At 42.1% G+C, this 24,632-nt stretch overlaps 1 protein-coding gene across 1 annotated transcript in view; it reads right to left on the bottom strand.

The window, feature by feature from the left end:
* RINT1 (RAD50 interactor 1) overlaps positions 1–24,632 on the bottom strand; it is a 165,719-nt gene that overhangs the window by 117,500 nt on the left and 23,587 nt on the right. Inside the window, exons 4-7 of the mRNA XM_086967072.1 lie at positions 15,759–15,932; positions 15,524–15,673; positions 11,221–11,377; positions 3,668–3,778 (exon numbers count right to left, since the gene is read on the bottom strand). Coding sequence (XP_086823198.1) covers positions 3,668–3,778; positions 11,221–11,377; positions 15,524–15,673; positions 15,759–15,932 — 592 coding nt within the window. The remainder of the gene's footprint in view (positions 1–3,667; positions 3,779–11,220; positions 11,378–15,523; positions 15,674–15,758; positions 15,933–24,632) is intronic.

The raw sequence follows: 24,632 nt of genomic DNA, 5'->3' as shown, positions 1-24,632 counted from the left end.
TCACCAAAAAACCCCTGCAGCATTAAGGAAGTTTAATTTCTCCTTTTTAACCATTTCAACTAGCCAATCCCTAGCACATATACTAATGTAATCCTCTCATTGGGCCAATACTTTTTCTAGAAGCTCAAAGTATTTAAAAACAAACATGGATTAAGTGAAATAAGTTGCACCTCCCTTTCTGAAAACGTGTTAATGTCACATTCAAACAAAGCTTTCTCTACAGAACAGATTGTATTAGTGTCATGTTTGCCCACCTGTCATAACAAGATGCTACTCTGGGTTCATCCAAAAGGATGCTCATTCATGTCACCTGAGGATCTGTAACACATTTGACAACCACAAGAATGTATGTTATGCAATCTTCATCATTCGGAATTGCCAATTTTAAAATATTTGGGATGACCAAATTTGAACAAATATTGTTTTGATTCACAGAGATACGCCCGAGCTTCCTTAAAAAAAACATTAACCATGGGTTAATCTCAGTGTCCAAAATGTTTAGACTGCCCATAATCACAGCCAAACTGTGCAGCGCTCATCCATCTTTCATTAGATACCTTCATATCCTTTGCCTATTTGTTCTGTTCATTTCCCCTGCCCTAAAGCAGAATTCAATTAAATAAATATAGCTTACAAACAGAAGCGAAAATACATTGAGGAGTATCACAACTTAAAGTGCATTTGTCCCACCGTCACAAACAAGAGAGAGTTCCAATCTCTAGGATTCTTTTTAATAAAGGAACCCACCTAAAGCATATAGTTTTAAAATACCCATGGATAGGCTTAAGACAACAGTGACACTTCACTCCACTCCCTCCCCTGCTGAGCCCCCCTAGCCCGTCTCAATCATGTGGACATCAGTGCCCTCTCTGATCCATCTTGCCCCTTGCTTTCCTCTGTCGCTTATCATATGTATTAGTCTTCTCTCTCATCTGCCTTATGCCTTAGCCCCTCTCTAATTCATGATAAGCTTTGATCACCACCCTCATCCATGGTGTGCCTTGGTCTTGCCGCTGATCTATTGTTTACCCCAGCCACCCTCCATCTACCACCCTGTGATGGAGTGTCTTGTGGTTGACATTCCTCTCTCGTGTTTTGTGGCTCATCCCATCTCTTATCTCTCTGGAACTCAGGTCTTCATTCCGATCAGTTTTATTCTTTGGCTCCTTTTCTCACACAAAGGGAGCTACGTTCTTCTTTCTCATTCAGCTCACTCCTCTGCGGTACTCTCATCTACCTTGTGCATTGCACCCTCTCATATTCAGATTACCCTGTTCCCCTCTCTCCTACAAATCACACCTAACTTATGTCAGACTGTTGTTTCACTCTGCTTTCTGTTCTGTACTGTGCAATGTTGTTTCCATGCCCATCTGTTTAGTGTCTCAATCCCCTCTCACCCTCTTTTCTCATCTATCATGTGCCTTGATTGCTGCTCTAAGCAATCTTGTTTCCAGCTCCCTTAAATCATCAGCTTTGTACCTCAGTCACCTTTTTCATCCTCTCTGTTCTAAGGCACCCTCACGTCAGTCTTAGGCTTTGTTCCCCTCGTTTCATCCTTTGTATGCATTGAACCCTCAACCCCTTCTCTATTCAGTATGGTATCTCTTTAGCTCATTTCAAGCTAATCTCTCACCCAGATTACCATACACCCCTCTCTCACTCTTTCACCCAGCTGGTGCCTTACTTCCCTTTTCTGTTAGGTATAATGCCTCACTCCGGTTTGTCATTCACTTTTGGTTAGACAACCTGTCTTGATCATATTGTACTAATCCCAGCCATTTTGTACCTTGACCTGCTCTTATACATCTTGCACCTTGCTTCACTTTCTCACCAATCTTTTTTTTGTTCCCCTCTCTCAAATGGCATTCACCTCATTCCCCTCGGACTTGTGTCTCACTCCACTTATTTGTGTGTGACTTGACCCCTTCACTCATTCAGTTTGTCCACCTGCTCGGTCTCTCAATTGTCTTGTGCCTTGGTCTCCTCTTCTATCCCTAACAAGCCTTGGTCTCCTCTCTTCTCTCTAACAAGCCTTAGTCTTCCGACTTATTAGTCTTACAAGTCTCGCACTTCTCTACCGTCTTTATTCTGTCTTGTTATACACTACCATGACTCTTACACCCAAGTCTCCTTTCTCATCGGTTTTGTACTGCAGACACCAGTCTCATCCATCATATATCCATCTTGTTTTTCATTCATGAAGCCTGTCTCTTTTCACACTACCTTCTCGAAGTTGCACCTCATTCCCTTCCTAAACCAGCCAGCACGTCACTCCCCTTTTTCATTTGACTTCTGCTGCGCTTAATTCTCCAATACAAATGACAACTTTCTCATCCGTCATCTGCTCTGTGACTCACCCCCTCTCCCATTTGATATGTGCCCTCATCTCCTCACTCCTCCCTCTCATTCATCTCCAGCCATGGACCTCTCTCATCTATTATGCACCTTGCTCACCTTCTCATATATTTTGCGCCTTGCTCCTCTCTTATTAGGACAGTGTCTCACGTCTATCAATCATGTTACCCTCTTCCCCCCAGTCATCTATTTTATAAATCCAAGCCCACTCTCATCCATCCAGTACTTCCTTCTTCTTCCTTACCGGGTTGGGCATGGCCCACCTCAGTCTTGTGAGACAAACAGAATGCAACAGGACACAGCATATTGTTCCGATAGCTCCCACATCTCCACATTATCAGAACTCTCATTATCACAAAATCAAGTTTCCTCAACATTTTCCAAATGCATAACAGGAGTATAAACAGTCAATACCAGAAACTGAAATTGAAACATACAACAGGCACTATAAGCATATCCTATATTTTCCGCAAATAAATCGTAAATCGCTTTCATTTGAAACTCAATGACCAGACCCAGCTTTTAAATGACCACAGACCAATCATCCTGTTACTTCAACGTCTCACGTCAAAGGCTTGATAAAGGCCATAAGAGTCTCACACCTAGCCAACCATGGCGGCTGGTATTGAGGAGAGTAGGGGGGCGTTGCCCTCCCATTCATGGAGGTTAAGGAGCACCTGGTGCAATTCAAGGCTAAGGGCAGCAGGTTGCTCACAGTAAATCAGCTGAGACTGTGCTTGTTTAGAGGGAGGGAGGGGTGATGGAGTAGATACTTCTGCACATGTGCCGGTCAAGGTTTAACTCGCCCGCAAGGTCCAAGCCAGTGCAGTGATATCATGACGGATGGGCCTGGCGGCCTGTTTCAACAGCTCTGTATAGGTCTACCAGGAGGCACTATTGTTGTGGCACAGGGTGGAGCTAGCAGAGCTTCTTGCAAATGAATCGCAAAGGCCATGGCTGGCTTACATTGTGAACGTAGGGGTGGGTGGTGTTGAGGTGTTGTGTTGGGGGAGAAATCCGAAAGCTAGTTTCGGCCCTGGAAGACTGGCCTCAAGGGGTGGCGAACATGTGCAGCCTGCAGTGGTATGATAAAGAGGAACTGCTTTTTTCACTTGTGTGCTAATGGAGTGCTCCTCTCTTCTGCTTGGAATCATACAGTTTGGAATAAGATAAACCCTGCAACACCCTTCTTCATTTCAGATGTGCTTGCTCACTTATTCAGTGCCCCCCACCTTTACCCTCCACCAGCCGACACTGTTGCCTACAATTTTGAAATCCAATTAACCTACGTAATTGACATTAAAGACATTACCCTAGCATTTACTGTTGATCCAGCCTTGTCCAGTACAGGTTGTATTCTCTCATCCAGGAACTTTGAATGATTTTTGAGCCACATGAGTATCTGTGTCAGGTACCACTCTGGCTAAAACGAATAACAAACAAACATATGTATAGAGATTTACAGAAGACAGTGTAGTTATAAAATGTTAATAGATTGTACATTTGTTGTTTGGCAAGAAAGTACTATTTTTTAACCCAAATGAAAAAGTCCAATGGGCAGAAGGCATCAAATTCTGCCCTTCAGTGTAAAGCATGACCTTGTTGCATCTTTCAGAGATTTAGTACCAAATTGCCTCAGAGCTCTCCAAGCACGAATAGTTACTGAACAACCAGGCGAAGACAGAATGAAACTTAAAAATATGTCATATTTGAATTAGCGAGAATAAATTATTAAGACAGTTGCATTCCATTGACCATAATCTTCCACTTGGGTATCTATATTGCAGGGCATTGAAAGAGTTGCTACAGATTCTCCGAAAAGGCCTTTCTGGTCATTCAGACAATGCATAGCGGCAAGTTTGATATTTTTGCTTACTACCATTAGTAAATCTGGCCAGCAGCTTGTCTGCAGGTAGCCAAAAATACTTATCTCATCTCAAGTAGAGATGAGATCAGTCAGATTGCTGTGTGCTGGACGACGTTGATGCAGCCAATAGTATCATGCAGGAGTTAAAGTCGTGCTCTTCTTGGGATGCTGTCTCTAAGTGGGTTCTCTACTCAGCACCAAATTTGATCCGCTACTATATCTAGCAATTCCAAAGGAATTCAAGAATATTTTAGCAAGCAATTAGGTCCACCACTGCCAACAGTGAAAGATTTAACAGTTCATTTTATAACCTTTAGCTCATGAATTCCCACATTATGGCTTTCAAAAACTACAACTTTTTTTTCTAGCATTCCAGAATGTCTCTGGATTCGGGTCCTCAGAGACTGACTTAAAATAGGGGTGTCCAGTACAGACACAGATCAATGTCAGATATGGAGGATAACTACATAAAATAAATGTACAAGTGATCAGTCTAAGGAATACAATTACAGAGTCATTGGTTAACATGAAACTTCAATATGGACCTGACCCTGATGGACGGACCTTCACTGAAAACTACCAATTTAGACTACATGTGATTTACAGCGTATATTATAGGTCTATCGACTCCATCTTTTTGGTCCCAGATACGTACGTTTTGGTGGCGTGCTATAAAATATATAAGATAGCATGAAATGCATGCAGTTTGGCTCCCAAATTGCTTGCTTTTGTGCTCTAGCCCCATCACCTCCAGGGAAGAGGTTTCAAATGTCTTTATGAAGGGGGGATTGAGTATAGGTGCCCATACTCAGTTACAGGTACTGTTAGAGGCACCAATCAAAAATATTGGGAGGGATAGCGGCCGGCCCACAGGGTTGTAGGCATTCCGCTGTGTAATATGCAAAGTGCAATAAAGGTTTTGGAAAAAAAAAATATATATATATTGGGAGGAGGAGGATTTGGCTAGGTTCACCCTCCTATGTGTTCAGAGTACAGCAGAAGAATCCGTAGATGACGGATCAAAAGAACCTAGCCAAGGAATTGGGTGTAAACCACCTCTGCTAGTTTCTTGAATCCCCTCACACACCCAGGGTGGCCCCTAGGTGACATGCTTCACCATTGGGGCCATTCCAAACATCTACTGCTTGGGGCGTGTTGCGACTTGCAGTTACATAGCAGCACTTACTTTGTGAGAATATGTGTTGTGCAGTGTAGGGGGAGTGGTGTGAGTGACATTAAAATTTACCTAACTAGTGAGCTAATCTTTTATTCCTGCTCCCAATTGGTAAGGATAAAAAGGGGTTAATAAAAAGGGAAAAATAATGTATGTAATTACAATCCCTAGTATTGTTTTGACATGTTTCAAGGTATCCCCGAAACCTCTTCTTCAGGACAACATGGGGACCAGCCCCACGTGTACCACTCCGTGCAGGACCTATAACAAAGTGAGATAGAATTTATGAATGCACACCTATTGTGCGAGCATTGGAAAAAATACATACGGTTGATTCGGAAGACATAGTATTTATTTTGTGACAATAATACGCCTCATGGTCTGTCTGGGTGGAGGGGCCTGTAGTAACCTGTGCTCAGCAACCCTCCGTCATTTCATCATACTCGTTCCCAGGGTGGACCACATCTTCCCCCCCCCAACAGAGCTGTTGAAAATAAATCCTGTAGATATACTTTGTCTTCAAGAAACCCACGTACCATGGATTAAGAAATCATGGGTAAATTTGAAAGGGTATAATTTCTTGGTAGCTTCTACATTATCCTCGAATATTAGGGGTGTGGCAGTGTTAGCCAAAACAAATCTTGGGTTAGGGCTACGTTATCTTTCAGACTCTCATGGTAGGTGGGCTATTGTTAAACTTGCTTGTGGAGTAACTATCTGTACTATATATGGGTCAAATCAAGATGATCCTACCATTTTTGAGACATTAGAGGCCGAACTGGCCACCTGGCAGGGCCCATTAGTTTTGTGTGGCGATTTTAATATTTCACTAATACCATCACTGTTCAATACCACCTCCAAATTAAAATATAACGGTCGCAAACCCAGAGTGTATAAAGATGTTAGGAGGCTTATAGCTAATTATGGATTAATTGACGTTTGGCTACAAAACAACACTCACGACTTAGGATTTACTTATTTTTCGCATCCCCATCAAAAACAAGTTCGAATTGACTATATATTTGTTACTGGAGATCTTGCAACACAAGCAACAATTAACAAACTCCCAAGAATAATATCAGATCAAAATCCATTGATTCTTGGGATTACAGTCAACCCACAATTCACTCAACAGCGGTCCTGGTCGTTTGATAGGAAACTCCTGTCCAATAATGAATTTATTGTCTACATTAAAACTTGGACTGAGGAGTTTTTTAATATAAATCGGTTTAGTGCTTCTAGAAATATAGTATGGGACACGTATAAATCCGCTTTAAGAGGAGAGATATCTAGCTTTCAATATGCTGCCAGAACCAAAATAAGAAATGAAGCAAAATTATCAGAGTTGGCCAAAGCTGAGCTAGAGCACTCTTCCTTAATAGTTCAGGGTAGAGATGCTAGCAATCAATGGCTTCAGATAGCGGTCTTAAAAGCTGAGCTTAATACTAATCTCAGCCAGAAAGCCGCTCAAACTTATAGAGCTTAAAGAAGAAAAACATATGAAAGCGGTGAAAAAGTGGGTAAACAGCTTGCCCTTCGAACCCGTCAAAAAAATGCATCAAACAACATTTCAACAATTGTAGACGGCGGGCAGACTTATGTGCAAGCTGCTGATATTATCCTTCAATTTCAACGATATTATCAAAAACTATATTCTGAAGAAGTTATCACTTCTGAAGAAGATATTGATAATTTTCTGGCGAGCTTTCTCAACAACCCGACAGCCGCTAGTCTATTAGACGATATTGCAAGAGAAGAGCTTGAAGCTGAGATCACGTTGGCTGAAGTAGAGACTGCTTTATTGCTGTTAACATCGGGCAAAGCAGCGGGCCCAGACAAACTGCAGATTGAAATTTATAAAATTCTTAGCGAACAATTAAGTCCCCTTTTATTGGATTTATTTTTGAGGGGGGTCACTACAATGGCATTCCCTCATGTTCTTGGGATGAGGCTAGCATTATAGTATTTCCTAAGAAGGGAAAATCACCCGAGCAATTAACATCCTATCGCCCAATATCTTTGAATAATTCGGACTCCAAACTATATGCAAAAGTGATGGCTCTCAGACTCAGCGGGATCATAGGGCATCTGGTCTCTCCGTGGCATCATGGCTTTGTTCCGGGTAAAGGGACTACAGATCACATCCGTCGGGCTATTGCCCTTTTTGACGCCATGTCTGTCACGGGGCAATGATCCTGCTCGATGCTGAGAAAGCCTTTGATCGTGTCACATGGAACTTTTTGTGGGTTGCCATGGCACGTCTTAATTTCGGCCCTAAATTTTTGAAATCCATAAAATCTATGTATCAACATCCCAAAGCTAAACTCTTAATGTTAGGTTCAGAGTCTGGCTATATTAATATTGCAAGAGGTACAAGACAGGGGTGCCCTTGCTCGCCCCTTCTCTTAGCTCTTTACATCAACCCCCTAATTCTTAAATTTTTGGAAAGTAACATTATCAAGCCAGTACTCTGTAATCAATATGAAACAAAAGTTCTAGCCTACGCTGATGACATCGCGGTGCTAACACCCCACCCGACCGAGGCGATTCACGAAATTGAACGATTGGCCTTAGAGTTTGGCATTTACTCGGGTTATTCTCTCAATAGAGGAAAGACCATTATCTTATGCACTGATAACATTCTCTGCCCAGATCAAAGAAGAACCAAAACAGCTACCTATCTTGGAGTGATTATTTGCACTAATACTAAGACCCTAGTTAAAAATAATTTTGATCCACTCATAGACAAAATTAAGACGGATTTGGATAGAGTAAATGGTCTGTACCTCTCCATTATAGGCAGGGTGAACAATCTGAAAATGAATATACTGCCGAGATGTTTATATCTTTTTCCAACCATTCCTTTATTTGTTGATCCTAAAATCCTTACGTTGATCAACACACTTATGTCTAAATTCGTGTGGCAACATGGGAAAATTAGACGCTCACTTTCCTTATTATCACTGCCATTAGATAGGGGCGGGCTTACGGCACCAAATATTACGCTTTATCATTGGGCAGCTTTTCTTAAACAATTAAATCCTATGGTATTAGATCCATCTTTAGCCACTGCAATAGCTACTACCCCAATCCCCTCAATATATGAGCTTGTAATTGGCCAAGATGCCATCGGCCTATTACTAAGAAAGACTGAAGCTAGTTATTATAAGAAAAACAAGGGTGAAATTTTAAAAAGTGCCTGGATAATTTGGAATAAAGTAATAAAACACATGCAGATTGGGAAAATCACCCGTTATACACCTTTGCTTCAATCCACCATCACACTTGGTCTTGACTTAGACTATACTGCAAAGAAATGGCAAAGGTTGGGTATTAAAACAGTTAACGATGTCTGGATAAATGGTTCACACACTGTTTTTCACGACGTAAAAGCAAAATTTGGTCTTTCTGAAGGGGATTTTCTTAAGTTTGCTCAACTACACGCCAAACTAAAAGCAAAAAGTGACTCAATCAGTCTCTCAAAGATTGACTTAATTGAGGTATTTACCACTCAAAAAACTAAGATAGGAACATTCTATGACATACTTTTAACTAATACAAATGACGATATTGAACAAATAGAAACTAAATGGGCGGTGAAACTCAACAACCCAGATGTTGATATAAACAGAGTTCTAGAGATGAGTAATAATTTGTTCATGGCTAGCAATTTAAAGGCTCAGTTGTTTAAAACAATATTCGATCTTTACTTTACCCCGGCCAAACTCTTCGCGTGGGGTAAAAGAGAAACGGATCGATGCCCGCGATGTTCACAGGGTCCCGCTACTTTAATTCACATGTTTAGCAATTGCTCTGAACTTCTTGTCATAAAAAGTATGATTGCCACATTTTGGGAGAAACGTTTTTGTCACAAACTCCCAGAGTCCGATACCCTATTTGTCTTAGGCTTTGATGATTCTTTAAAACTTTCCAAATCCGAACAAAGATTACTATTCATTGGTACAGCTGTATTGAGATTAATTTTGTCTGCCCTCTGGAAGGAAGTCTCACCTCCTAGCTTTCAAATGTGGCTAGCTTGCTTTCTTGCGGTTTATAGTTATGAATCAGCAATATTTGCCACCAGAGGAGCTAAAACAAAACTCTGTGGTGAAGTGTTATGGCGTCCAGTCTCTACTTGGAAAGCTAGATTAACTCCTAGTGGAATTGGTTGAGACTAACAAAATTTTATGATCGAACTTATTGTTGTCATTTTTTCTCCACAGCTATACATTGTATTTATATGATATCTTATTCATTTTTGTATTAACTTGTTTCTAAGTTTCTTTCACCATATAATGTGTTATCTATTTTTTGTATTACTTGCTTTTAAGTTTCTTTCACCATATCATTTGTTCCCCTTGCATATATTTTACTTAATGTGTTAAACTTACTTGGATTGTTCTATGCTGATACTGGTTCTTTAATAAAAAAAAAGAAAAAAAAAGAGAATGCATTGGTTCAAGAGAAACCACATTGTGTGTGACAGGGACCTGAACAGCACACATGCTGGCGTCCAGCTGAGAGCTCAAGCATCAAACTGCTTTGCTTCTGTTGCTATGAGTGTTGTGACAATCCATAATGTTGTTGGTCTCCACTAAGATGACAGAAAAGCTTGCGAGAGGGCAGGCAAGTGAATGCTCAATCATTTGATTATACCAATTTGATTATAATTTTTGTTTCAAAACAAAGCTGTTGTTTGGGAAGCACTTCTGCTTTCACAATTTAGGGGTTTGAACTGGTTTACTTTGTCATACACATTTTCATCGAGTAAAGTAGCTTAGATTACCTGTATAGAATTTTTTTTCCGCTTGTTTCATAGAGCCCCTGTAGAGTAGGCATCTTTCCTGTCTACATGGCAAGACAACTGTGATTCCCACTAAATCAGCAGGCAGACTTTGTCACTCCTAACTATGGTGTGTACCATTTAGAAAGCTTTTTCTTCCAGAAGAGAGGAGAGAAGCTATGGTAAAAAAAGAAGATGAAGGAGGCAGCATTGTGGTAAGCACTAAAGAAAGTCACACTTACAGATTTCGTTATTGTGAGGACAATAGTATGGTAGCTGTGTGCCAAGGCATTCAGGGATTGTGCCATCAATATCAATGAAATATTTTCTCAGAACAATGGCAATGGGTGACTGTTGGCAGAACAATAAATGGGATTTCCAGACAGTTGGAACATATTTGATCACAACAGTTTCACAAAGTTGGATATGCCGCAGATCCATTCTAATGTTTTCCCCATCATGTGGGGTACCCGACTCTTTATAGTTGAGGGAGTATAGGTACAGAAAGTAAACAGAACTCTAAGAGACATGTTTTCCTTTCTTTAGTTTCCACTCTTTGCTCTTACCCCGATTCCACAAAAGCAAAGAACAGTTAGTTGGGCGGCGTAAAGGTAGGAAGATACACCAACTCTGTTAAATCATCAGAGGTCCCTGGGAATATGGTGCCAATTTGGCTTCTTAACATACTTGAATAGGATCTCCTACATCACAACTATCGGTGGCGCTACATTTAGACAATATTAGGCAGCCACCCAGAGTGCTAGATCGCCAGAATGGATAACAAATATTGGGCTCTGTTGATAGAGTGAAAAGGAGCAAGTGACATTTCACCTAGGTTGTAAGAAAAAGAATCCTTGCAGCACAACCACAACACTGAAATGCTCTTAACCCACAATATTGACTCTCCGATGTCAAATGATTTAATTAGTTGGCATCTAACTAACGCTGCCTTCTACTTGGAAATAGGAAACCCATAACAATAACACATTTTATTAGAAAGCAATCACTGCTGTAAGCACTTGAATAAGCATTCTTCCTCACCTTGCTTAAGACATTTGTTTGCTTGTTGCCTGTGAAGTGAAACCGGAATCTCTTCTGCAGAGGTGCAAGCATGATCTGCATGGGAAGTATGATGGGGGGTGTTAGAGGAAGAGAATACTTCTCTGGAAGTTGTCTTGGTTTGGTCAGTAGCTCGTCTCTAGTTTAAAGGATTTAAGGAAAAATTATAAAAATGAAGTGAAGTAAAAGGAACCTGTATCAAGCAATCCTGCAGGAGTCCAAGTAATGCATACAAAAAAAGAAAATTTGTTAATATAAATGAAAGGTAAAAATATGTGAAGATGCAGGTAAAAACGGTTATCAAACAAGGAAACCTTTATATCTAGAACAATGTTGAACATGAAGAGATTGTATTGAAAAAACCCTCTTGTGCTTCCTGTTGAACAAGTTCAAGAACAGATCGATATCTGCCCAGCATAAAGTTTCAAAAGAGGTCAGGAGGACTTCACTGTGCTACTCCTACAGATGGTCAAGGCATCTGTTTGAGCAATTTGAGTACCTGTTTAATGACTACGACCACAGACATCTTGTTTTTCAAAGCTCCCTGCCATATCTGCAGTGCTTGTAAAGACAGGCGCACTAAACCTACCCTGCAATGCTTGTGCATGTCGAAACAGCCATAGTATTGTTCGTCAAGATCTCAAAGCATTTCCCTTGAAGCTAAGTGAAATGATCATTCAAAGCCAACCAAATCACACTCAATTCAAACATGTTTAAATGAAAATAGTTTTCGTGATAGACCAACAATCCACTGATTGATACAATCGGTGTGCTATACATCCCGTAAAGGAAGCATCTGTATCAATGGACAGCTGAGCAAACATTCGTAAATGACTAGCTGGTCGTCAAATTATTTGTGTCACCACACCAGTAACATTTGATATATGGAGATCAAAGTATCATCACTTTGTCGAATGAATTGACAAAATAACTGGCGTCAGAGAAACCATTAATGTGGAATCATACTCAGCCTTGATTGGAGATTGAGAAAAACATATAATTCAATAAATACAAGTAACCACAGAATTTGATGAAAGTGAAAACTCTGTTGATCAAAACATCAGTATTGGATTACAAATGCCTGAGCGCTCTGTATTGGTGTGAGAGCTTTTTCCACGGCATACCCAACAAACCTAAGCACTGCAAAGAAGGTAAAGCGGATTTCCTCAGTTTTGGAGAAGATCTCACAGATCTTCATATACTTTCTAAAAATACTGATTAAACAAGTCTGTTGATTGCCAAGGATGATGGAAATGACTTTGAGGAGATGATCAATGATGTCAGGTGGATCACCTGAGAAGAACAGACTTGTTAGTGTAGGCATGAAAGATGTTAGGTGTTTAAACATTCAGGGGTGTGAAATCCTGAAAAATATCAACTTGTCCAAGGGACGGGATGCTTCAAAAATATACTTGTCCTTTAAAAAATCCACTTGTCCCTTCTAGTGCTATGCAGTGAGGTGATAAATGAAGGTAGGGTATTGCTTATATCAGAGGTCAAATAATAGTTGCTCTGATTATGCCAGGGTTCCTCTTATGTCATGGTTTAGATTGTATTATGGCTCTTATTTTGCCAGCTCTCAGCAACTTTACATACTGGAGACAGAAGTAGGTAGGAAGCAGTAGTACCATGTCCTGAACGCCGTGTGAGTTTGTGTACACACACAAAAACTTTCATATTTAAGGGTATTTACCAAGTCCCCTTTAATCTCTTTCCACTCTGGAAAAGGTCGGACATTTACTCCTGACAAGGGAGGGAGTAAATATTTTTCCAAGGTGAAAATCTGGTGAAAGTAGTTTCTCCCTGGGGAAATACATTTTCAACCTGGAGACATTTTTTTAACTAAATTTGCTATTGCTCAGCAGATTTTGACACGATCAAATACACATTTGTAAATCTGCTCATATGAAAACCGATTTCACAAACTTTTGCTTGGACTATGCTTTCAGGGCCTACTTCTGTAAACTTGTGAATTCCTGTAAGCCTTAATTCTGCCCCAATGCAATTTCGTAAACCTGTAGGTTACTTTTGTGACTTTTCTTTTATGAATGGGTCCCCTAAATTAGTTTTATGATGCCCACAAGGTTCTCTATAATGGTTTTAAACTGATTCGCCATTCCTAATCTTTATTCTTTTTTATACAACTAACACGCATCAAACCTGTTTTATTAAATGATGCTTTTGGGAAATTGCATTTAACTTTGCACAATACAGTAGCAAAACGTGTTTTCCAAGTTGAAACTTTTAGAGTACATGTATCATGAACGCAAATAATCAGCAAACTTGCTTGTATGCTTCTGCAAGTATATGGATAGTCAGAGAGCATTGTGGGAGCACTATAAAATAACCTCAAATGTTTATAGTTTGTAGATACATGTACACATTTTTATACTGGAATCACTTTCAGCAATGAGAGCTGAAGTTACGGCTCACTGTATTTTCGTAGAGTGCTCGCCCTAACAAATAAGATGTTAAATTATTTAAACATGAATACAATTTTGAACATTTTACACTTATGGATACAAATCTTGTTTTAGTGGCAGGTAATCCTTTCACACATCCATACTGTAGTACTGTAGTCTGTCAGCCATAGGGCTTGAGCTACAAGGAGGAGGGTCTTCTGGTCCACTGGAAAAAATAAATATGCAAACTTAAACTCACAATAAGCAGATACAATCCTGACTGTCAAATATTAATCAATAAAGATCCATTTATGTCCTCATCCATGCTCCAGTACTACTGGCTTTTACATTGATTTCAAAATCTCCATAACGACTATGTAAGCAAGAAAACAAAAACAGCCTGATACGAGCAGAGCGTCCAGTTTAGGATAAAACATTTCTTCCATTCCACCATCTTTACCTTTACTCTACAAGTCCTTCTGCTCATCCATTAGGAGGGAATCCCTGCTCCACCAGACTTTACTATAACCTCTTTGAAAGCAGTTTTCCATGTTGGTATTCTCATCATAGAAAACTTGACCACATCACAGCATCCAAGTGCTTTAGCTGGATAATCCAAGCCAACAGTTTACCAGCCTTGTCACATTACGAATGTTTTTTGGCCACACATGCTGCCATGTCTATACAACGTCATATTTCCAGGAGAACAGCATGACAATCACATACTTGGTGTAGGTTTTCTAATCTGCCACTATTAGCTATCACCTCTACTTCTAATTTGTGCAGTGCGGCCTCTGCTTTAATCATTTTAGAGTCTAACACCTGTTGAGTCTCCACCATAGTTCTTATACTTGCACCCCTGATTACCACCTTCAAAGCTTCCCACTGTAGAAGCGGAGTGGAGTTAGTGCCCTTCTCACCAACAAAGTAAACTGACTAGTGCATCCTGATGCGATCTTCAATTCTGAAAACATTGAAAGCAATATGTGGTTCTGATTCAAGGTACCGGAATCTACACCGGAATTGCCAGCCCCATCGTCCTTCATACAATGTTTCTTTTATCACTCAGTTGCTAACTTGAGGCTAAGTTTTTATTCAATATATGATCTTTAAGTAAAGTAAAGTAAATATAACTTGTAATATTGCAGTCATGGATGCTACATAGTACTTTAAACTAAAAGATTTTTCACCTTGAGCAACAATGAAGCTAATATATTATTTATCTGAGAATAGGAAGCTCCAGACATGTTTTCTGTTTAGTTTACAAAAGCTGGGTATTTTCTATTGCTAAACACTCTAATGAAGTTACACTTATTTACAACATTATTGAATGATAGGATGCACATTTGCAATGCCTGTTAATGGTCACAATGAAGCAAGCATTTCAATGTTTGAACAGATAGTCTTCATTAACACTCAAGCCAGATGTACACAAAAGAAACACCCTCAGGATAAAAAATATAACTGCTTGGCCCAAGGCTGTGTGGTTTAAAAGCTAAATTAGTAGTGAAATCCATAATGAGCAGAGTAAATTATCACAAGGACATACAAGTATTTTTTAAAAGTACTTTAAGGCATAACATGTGGGTAATGGCAATGTGGATTTACTAATAGTTGCCACCCAAAAGGGCTGTGGGCAACCTAAGCTTCTCATGTCATAAAATCACACTTAAAAAAGTGGGTTCTAATCAGCTAGAGAAAGCATTCCAGGACACACACCGAGAGTCAGGAGAGATTCCTGAACAGGAGATGAATAAATACCTCTTAAATACAACATGGATGTTCCTATGCATACAAGTAATTGTACATTTGTTAGGATTCTTTCTGTTACAATTTCTAAATTAACATGGCTGCCAAACTATATTGTTAACTGAAAAGGATACGATGTTTGCAGTTTGAGAAGCTGACAAAAAAGGGCTTCCAGGTTGACGTACAATTCCAGGGAACTGGATGGTGAAGACAGTACAGGAGATTGGCACTGCAGAGGTCCAACGAAGGGCCAGTGAAACTGATGGAGTACCTCTTCAAAATCTCTACAACAGAAAGTGTACACTACATAAGCAGAAAGAACACGGAGGGACGCAAACAACAACAATCCGTTTGGTATACTTCACTCACCCTGACAGCTTGTCCTTCAGGATTTTATGCCAAAATTTAACAGTAGATCTCATAAATCCTAGCAGGTGAGAGCAGGAAGACTCTTGGAGCTTTATGTCTAACTCAGCCATGGACCCCAGAATACTGGCAGCCTCAGGAACATTGTTAGTCATCAGATATTGCTGGATGTTATCACTGTAATTTTAAATTGATACAATATGATTAGTACGATACAATCACAGCAGATTTGAGATATTTTAACTTGTGTCTGTTGGTTTGCCCCTTCGAATGCAGAACTGGGTCTTCCTTTACAGCACATACTCAGCATTGGGTGCTGAATAAAAGTGTATTCTAATTAAATATATGTGGGCACTAATATGTTTCTTTTCACCAACAGACTAGAATTGTAATGGTGCCTTTATTAACAGGTTTCATTAAAGCAAAACCAAGTCAAATGTTGTGATTAAAAGAATTCTAGATTACAGAGTGCTTTTGATGGAGCGACATGAATGCAGTAGCGTCTGAAGAGTAGAATTAACTGGGAGAAAGGATAGAGATAGAAGGGAATCAAAATGAGGAAACACAAAGAAAGTGTTAATTACCTCAAAATTTAAAGTGATACATCAAGCATACCTCAAATAGCTTCCCATAAAAGAGATGTGCCCAGCTATTACACCACAACAGTTCAGAAGATGTACTTAAGCAGACGGTTTGGATTCTACATCAGGGGCTGATGTCAGGTGGCAAATGGTTTCTCAAGTTGCCAATTCAACTAAATGAGTTTGTTCTCTGAAGGAAAGATTAGGGATAGTAATGGTTACCAAGTGGGAAACAGCCACGTAAATGTTTATGTCCATAGCCTTGGTGATGATCAGCCACTTGCTGCACGTCACTGGCAGATTCGGCATACAGCCTGAGATTCACAACCTGGCTGTGTGGATATTTATACAAGTGTGACACGAGAAAAATGATCCTAGTTCTGCCAGGACTGGGGCGGGGAATGATCTTTACTACAGTTTGTGACCGTTTCATAAACAGTTGTTTATGGAACGCACCTGAGGATCAGTTCATCTAATGATCTAGCAGTACACGTTCTTGGTGTTTTATTTGTATTTGCATTTGCACAGTGTTTTGCTGGTCTTTAGGAATTGGAATGTTTGAGATCAAATAACGTATTAAGGGCAGGAGATTAAAAAGTCCAAGAGGTCATGGTAAGGCATGAGAATGATATAAGCCGAAAGGGATTAATGTGGAATTGTTTATTGCTGTTTCTAATAAAACTCAAAAAGGTATATAAAATTAAGCACTGGCAAAGGCAATAGGGTTGGCTCTAATACACCATCACATGTAAATACAGGCATTCATAATTGCTGTCTACATGCGTTGCAAACAATAATGCTGTTTATCGCATTAAAGACAGACCCACAGGATTTGACAATGCTAGGAATAAGCAGCAAAAAACATTTATGTAACATAACATTGAATGTGACAATCGGCATGATGATTGAGTGTACTTGTCAGAAGTAAGATTGTTCCTCATGCATTCCATTGGAAGCACTTCCATAAGGGTGAAATTATACACCAAGCAGCCAATAGCAAGAAGTGATAGAGAAATACTCCTTTGGGTACGTCCAAAGCCCACTGTATATGCTTTTTATAAATTGGTGACAATAGGTTAATAACAATTGCGGGTGCGGCAGATCTAAAAATGCCAAAGCCAGAGTCACGTACTGAAAGACACGCCCAACCGACTGAAAGAAGCATCTTATGTATGTTCTCTTCATTATCAGATCAACCATTTAAAGAACTACTATAGGCAAAAAAAAGGTTGTATTGTTGGGCTCTTCGAATGATGAAAGCTACCCGGTTGGAGGAAGAAAGGGGTACATCATCTCCCTCCTCCTGCTGGCAGCCAAGCAAACGGTTCAGGCCCTATGGGAACACAGCGCAGTGCCCACAGAGGCAAAAAGGACAGAAAGACTGTGGTGGCTGTTTGGGATGGAAAAGCTTTTTAAAGAGGGTAGGGAGAAAGTAAAGACTTTACTAAACAATGAGGGCCCTTGCTAGAGTTCTTTCAAACTAAGTACAAGGTGCTTACCTGCCTGAAGAAACTACAAGCATTAAAGATTATGGCACATTCCAATACTAATGACGACTATAAAGCAGCCAAACTAAATGGGTTAGAAACCTGAATATGAGGGCACAGTATGAAGAGATAAGCTGGGATAAAAGTACAGCAAGAGACACAGCTCGGTTGAAGTGGATTGACATCGGGGGAGCGGAAGTATTCTGTTGGGACGAGGGCTCTACTGAAAGTGGGGGGGGCTACTTTGTCCTTGGAGAAACTATGCTGAAATATCAATAAATATGTATTCAAACTTAAGAGAGCAAACTTTCTGAACCACAACTGGACCCATGCCCAAGACAAGCTTAAAGGAAACCATATCTATCAAAGCTATTGCAGATGTATAAATCATTACAAACAACTAATTTACCAAATCACTCCTAAAGAAACCTTGCCTTGATAACCCTGTGAACTAGAGACCAATAGCAAATGGATGCTGCTTGGCTAAACTAATTGAAAAAGCATTCTATGTCCAAATATGGACATTCTTTGAGTAAACAAAATGCTTTCAGATTCCCCAGAAATATCGGTCCTTACATAGGTACAGAATATATACCTTTGTTTGCTTTGGATGAACAAGGAACACAGGTAGATGCTAATGAAGTGGCAGTCCTGATCCGGCTTGACGTCTCTTTCCCACTTTCAACATGGCTCACCATCCACCATTGCTGACCAGACTGGAGATTGTGGGTATCAAAGGAAAAACATTGAATTGGATTATCCCCTTCCTACTCTACCACAGCCACACCATCTCACTACCCCTGTTTACATCCAAACAATACTAATTGGATAACGGGGTCCCCTAGGATCAATCATGTCTTCCCTCTGTTTCAAAATCTACCTCAGCCCTGTCCATGCTCTGACTCAATTCTTCGGTCTCTCTTGTTACACCACAGCAGACGACAAAGAGATTATTCTCAACCTCAACAACCTCAATGATTCCAAGGGCCCCAGGCCTGATCATGGTGAATGACTGGATGCCAGTCAACCATTTTAAACTTCTGCATTGAGTCCAAGTCACTTTCACGCTTGTGCTCTATTGTCTGGACTACCCAAATGGACTATAGCTAGTGCAGAAATCACTCATTAAAGGATTACACCAGGTGCAAAACTCACTCCCACAATTGAAACCCTGAGACCTCATGTCCTGCCCTTAAGACTTTGCAGTGGCTCCCTAAATCTTGTTCAAAGCACTGTGCATAACACATTGAGAACTAATTAGAATAAGACCAACATGTCTAATTTAGAAACCCACCATACTAGATGCAGGGTTCAATCTAACTCATTTCTGCAGCTGCAAGTGACATGTTTAGGACCCAAGCTCAGAGGGTGTCATTTCTCAGTCCAAGTCATCATGCTGTTAATGCTTTCCACAGCTATATAAGGAAAATAGGAAAGTATCTTGCTTTCCAAATGGCCATAAACAACAAGTGACTTATGCCAGACTGGATACGGAGGGTTTTTCATCATTGCTCCTGGGCACCAGCAGGTGACATTGTGCGGCTACTTCACGGCTTCATCCCGCCTCGTAAAAGACATTGGCGGCACATATAAGCACTACCCCTGCGCCCTGATGTCAGTTTCTTTCTGGAATCCATCCGCACAGAGCCCAACTATTGAACAGATGTGTCAGTGTGCAGACAGAGTCGGACTGTCCATTTTGCCTCTGTGGGCACTGCGCTGTGTCCCAATAGGGCCTGAACCGTTTGCTTGGCTGCCAGCAGGAGGAGGGAGATGAGGCACCCCTTTCTACTTCCAAACTGGTAGCTTTTATCATCAGGAGAGCCCAACAAATCAACCTCTGGGCAGCGAGCTGACTCGGATTCTGTAATCTGGTGCATTATCGTCAGAATCCCAGCCCCAAAAGTTTGGATCTGCGGGAAAGACCAGGGGATGTGTGTTATGAATGGGTCAGTGTGCAGGCAGGGTAGGGTAGGTGTGTCAGTGTGTGGGAAGAATTTTTGTCCATTTGTGGGCCTTTTTTTATTGTTTGGGGGGCAGTTTTTACTGTGAATATCTTACCTTACAAAACACCTCTACAGACTGTCTTTACAAGTTTGAAACAGCCTCAATTTGCTAAGAGGGGCCACTTTTATTCTGCTGCACAGGCCTATTTTCAGTCCCAGTCTGATTCTGTGTACAGGTATGTAACTTTGACCCTTTTAATCATATACAAAGAGACCATTCCACGGTACCGAAAGTTGAGAGGGTTGTGAGGAATCTTTTGGTTAGAAAAAGTATCCACCAAGTGTCCAATACTGCTGCATTTTTGCAGGGTAGTGCTGTCACACATCCCACAGGTTAGAGAACGGATGGACATTGCCATGGGGCAACACTGTCTCTTGGGCTCTTTACCTAGACACAAGAGCAAGAAGGACAGTATAATATTCATAGACCTTTGCCTTTTCCTAGCTAAGAGGGCGATATCAATAAGGTAGAGATCCCCTATTCCTCCTTTAGTCCCGAAGTGGAGGTAATAGGTGATCTGATGGGCACAGATCGAGAGCATGGTCCTCTTGATGGAGGAAAGAAAGGTCTACGCAGGCGACCCTTGCAATTTGCTGGGACATGATATTACAGGATTTTATGGAGTATGCTAAAAATGATACCAGACCACCACGGTCTTCCTTGACTAACCACTTAAGAGGATACTAATGTAACACATTGGGGATTAGGTTCTCTCGGCAGGTGAAAAGTGGTGGGGATTCGGCATGGGGTTTCACCTCCTTCTGTGCCCTGTACTTCTGCCCAGAGGTCCCATGGTCAGCTTATGTCTATCCATAAATAGGGTACATGGCTCTAGAAGAGTAGTTTGAGTGGTATAACTGCTTTGACCTAGAGGTGTGCCCGTGAGGATGGGGTGGTTAAGGGAGTTTATTTTTTATAAGAATCGATCACCTGTAATGAACAGAACCACATAGACATGCCTGGTTGGCACGTAAGGGACTGTCACTGGATCCATAAAGGGAACAGTTCTGTTGATATTGGACCAAAATATCCTCTGTGATGATGTTTTCTTTTTTTCAAAACTGGTTTTATTGAATCGCAGAAATAAACATCCACAGTGCTCCGAACCCCGGAGGGGCTGTGACTAAAATCACGGTTCATGTTGTGCGATACATTTAATGGAAATACCTTCTACTCTCCACCCCCCCACCCCCCCCAACTACCCAACCTCTCCCCCCCCCGTCCTGCAACACTCCGTCTCACCACCACTGCTATGGGTACATATATAATCATAAGTGGATATAACCGAGCCTCAATATGCCCACTACATCTGCCCTTCCTCGCCCCTTGGCGGCGGTGGGGGCTTCAGCCACAATCCCCTGTAGTCCGCCCATCTCTTTCATATTTTATAGTGTTTTGTAGGACAGCCTCTGGCCTCGAACACCGGCCGCTCCAGTCCCATGCAAAAGTCAAGGCCCTTTGTGATGATGTTTTCTAATCATTAAAACATGTATCAGATGCTAATACATGATTACAAGTGATGTATACTCGTTTGTCGTTTGCCAATAAACACAAACTTAAAAAATAAAAAAATAGACTGTCCACCAGAAAGAGTGTTACCAAAAGGTGTGTAACTTTTTCTTCTGACAGATACTTCTAACTGCTGAAAGGCTCAAGCCAAAACGTCCTGCAGGACCAAATGGGCAAAGTGCCTCTCCCATCGACCTGGCTATCAAAGCAGTAATGTTTCATTAATGGGAGGAGTGTTGCCCATGTCGCGGCCTGACAGATGTCCAAAACTGGCACTCAGCTTGCCAAACGCAGTGGTAGCAGCCTTGGCTCTGGTCAAATGACCCCACAGACCCTTAGGGGATGCTTGTTGGCCAATGCGTAGCAGATTTTAATACAGAGAACTATCCACTTCTATATGATACTTTTCTGCACTAGCCTGCTTTGCTACAGAGAACTCCACAAAGAGCGATCCTCCACCCATTGGCCCTGGTTACGATCGATGTACAAGGTCAAAGCTCATTTTGGGTCCAAACGATGGAATCTATCCTTCTTTTTCGCGGGGTGAGGCGGACCAAATGGGGTACACATAAGGAAAGTGAGAACAAAAATAAAGACCCGCTGCGGTATCATAAAATGTTTGGGTAGAAACAAATGAACTAGACCTTTGAGAAAACACATCACAACAGGTGAATTAAGTGAGAATGGTTGGTCTGGCAAACGCAAAGAGGCTAACAAATAATCTTTAACAGTGCCAATAGCAAGTCTGGCCTAAACACAGCACAAAAAGCAAAACATCACACAACTTTACTTGTAATGGGCCTGTATAGCGGGAAGTACACCAGGTTACAAACTTATCCCAGCACCGGACGTAAACACATTTTGTAGATGGACGAGTCAAAAGCAGTCAACTGTCCCAGCTCAATCTCCACGTGGAAATGTAGGTTGTGCAGGGCCAGGTGCTGAATCTTACCATGCTGCTGCAACAGAAGATCCTCCAGAAGGGGATAGCTTGATCAGAAGACACACAAACCTGGCCCAATCCAGAATTACTAAGACGATGTGGGCTCAGTCGTTCTTGATCATCTTCCGATCCTAAGGCAGGGGAGGAAGAGGTGGGAAGTCATACATCAGTCTCAAGCTTCACTATAGGTGGAATGCATCTCCAGGAGGTATCTCAGGAACTCCAGCGTGCAAAAGTGTTGACATTGTGCATTATTGGTGGTGGCAAAGAGAATGAGCCAGGGCTCCACCTCAGAGTATAGGTGCCATTCATGTCCCACTAGGCTTCACTGGCTGAATTCTTCCATACTGCCACTAGATTCAAGGTCAGGGAAATGCTCTGACTATTCTGCCAGCCCCACAGGCGCAGAGCATCCTGGCACAGGACCCAAGAGCTCACCTCACACTGCTTGTTACAGTTATAGATGGGGGTTGTTTTGTCTGTGAGAACCTACACCAAACTCTCTTTGATTGTCGGCAGGAAGGCCTTCAATGCCAAGCCAATGGACTGCATCTCTAACAAGTTGATGTGGAGCCGGGTCTCTGCCGGAGATCAGAGTCCTCTGATTTTCACCTCTTCCAGGTGACCTTCACCACACAGCAGTGATTCATCCGTCACCACCATTAACTCTATGGGGGGTGGGGAGAGGAGTCTGTCACTGGTTCAACTGCAGTCAAACAGCTACCACTGCATGTATTGTACAGTTCATCTGAAACCTGTATGGAATCTGGCAGGTCTTGTAGGTGCTTAGCCCAATGAGACTTCAGGTCCCACATCAGGGCCCACGTGTCATCTGGCGTAGTCCAGCAGGAGGATGCACGAGGCCAAGAAGTCTCATAGCTGCTCTAATCGAGACTCAAGACTGAGAATGAAAGATCGGGATCATCGCTCAAATGTCCTGGACTCCCTGAACCAGTGGGTAGGCTTAAAACTGCACCCCATGCACAATGGCACTGGTGAACAGGAGCCTCTTTGAAGTAGTCCTGTGACACTCTGGCACGTTGATCAAGAACCCCAATAATGTTAAGAAGTCTGCAGTTCTCTGGAGGTGGTCAACGACTGACTATGGCAAGACCGCCTTCAACAGTTTGTCATTAAGGTAGGGGTAGACTGGGGGGCGGAGCTAGCCGCGCTAGGAAATGGCCGCGCCGTAGGGGAGCTCTCCAGATCAAGCCTCTATCCTGCAACAATCCTGGGTTTATAGACGCAAATTGCTGGTAAATTCTGACCGCCCTGCAAGAGGAAAACTCGAGCTATCCACTGGTACCTTTCACGGGGAGATCGGCTGACCTTGCCGAGAATGCTCCAGCGCACACCGGGAGCTGCGGAGTCCCTGCCCTGTCGTGCGTAGCTGCGCTGCCCTCACGCAAGCCCGCGGCTGCGGCGGTGGAGAGAAAGCCGCGACAGGCCCTGGGAAGACATTGCAGCTCCGGGCCCAGCAACCGGCAGGGGCCGCCCACAGGACAAGACTGCTGCCCCTGACTGACCTCGCTACACTGCGGGAACGCTGGAAACCGCCAAGGTAGGAGCGGGAGAGAGCTACCGGGCCCGAAATAGACTGTGAGGCCCTCGTGGTGGAAACGAAGTGAGCTACATGTTCGAACTGGAGATCCGTCTCCCTGCACCCTCCTGCTAATGAGACGTATGAAAAGCTGATGGTGGCTGCGCATGTATGTCCTGACTGGAGCCTGACTGCCTACTCCGCTTGCTGCCAGCTATCGCGCACCGTTAGACGGACAGAAAACACTATCGCTCCCCCTACCAACGAACTCTGCTGTTAGCTATAGAAGGCACAGAGTGACTCTGCATGGTGTGGGGCGATACTATGATACCGGATATAGGCCCAATTTTCATGCTGCTGAGGAGCCATATACTTACTAGGCCCCTGCCACGTGCTGACCTCTAAGGCTGATCCCCCCATCGCCTTGCGCTGTCGCTGCTGGGGTGAATAGTACTGAGCGCGGGCACATTCCATCTCTATTATTCTTCTTGCTCGGCATGAACATGGGTAAGCCGGAGAAAACACAATCAAAACTCCTGTTTGATAATCAACGGAAAGTGTCTGCACCGCCTACGGATCGGCCAACGCCGACCCGAGATGCCACGTCCTCCCCCACTGCGCAGGCTGCAGTGGATGTTCAGGCAATGTTTGCTACTATTCAATCAACCCTAACTAACATTGATGGAAACATTGACTCCTTAGCATACCGGGTGGATCGCATGTCTGAGCGATTGGACAAGCATACTGAACACATAGACATGGCGGAGTGCCGCATATCCGACGCAGAGGACACTGCGCAACAACTTGAGT

Source organism: Lissotriton vulgaris, chromosome 1_1 (genome assembly GCF_964263255.1).
Source record: "Lissotriton vulgaris chromosome 1_1, aLisVul1.2, whole genome shotgun sequence".
In the NCBI taxonomy this organism is placed as follows: Eukaryota; Metazoa; Chordata; class Amphibia; order Caudata; family Salamandridae; genus Lissotriton; species Lissotriton vulgaris.
This window is presented reverse-complemented; position numbering and strand designations above follow the sequence as displayed.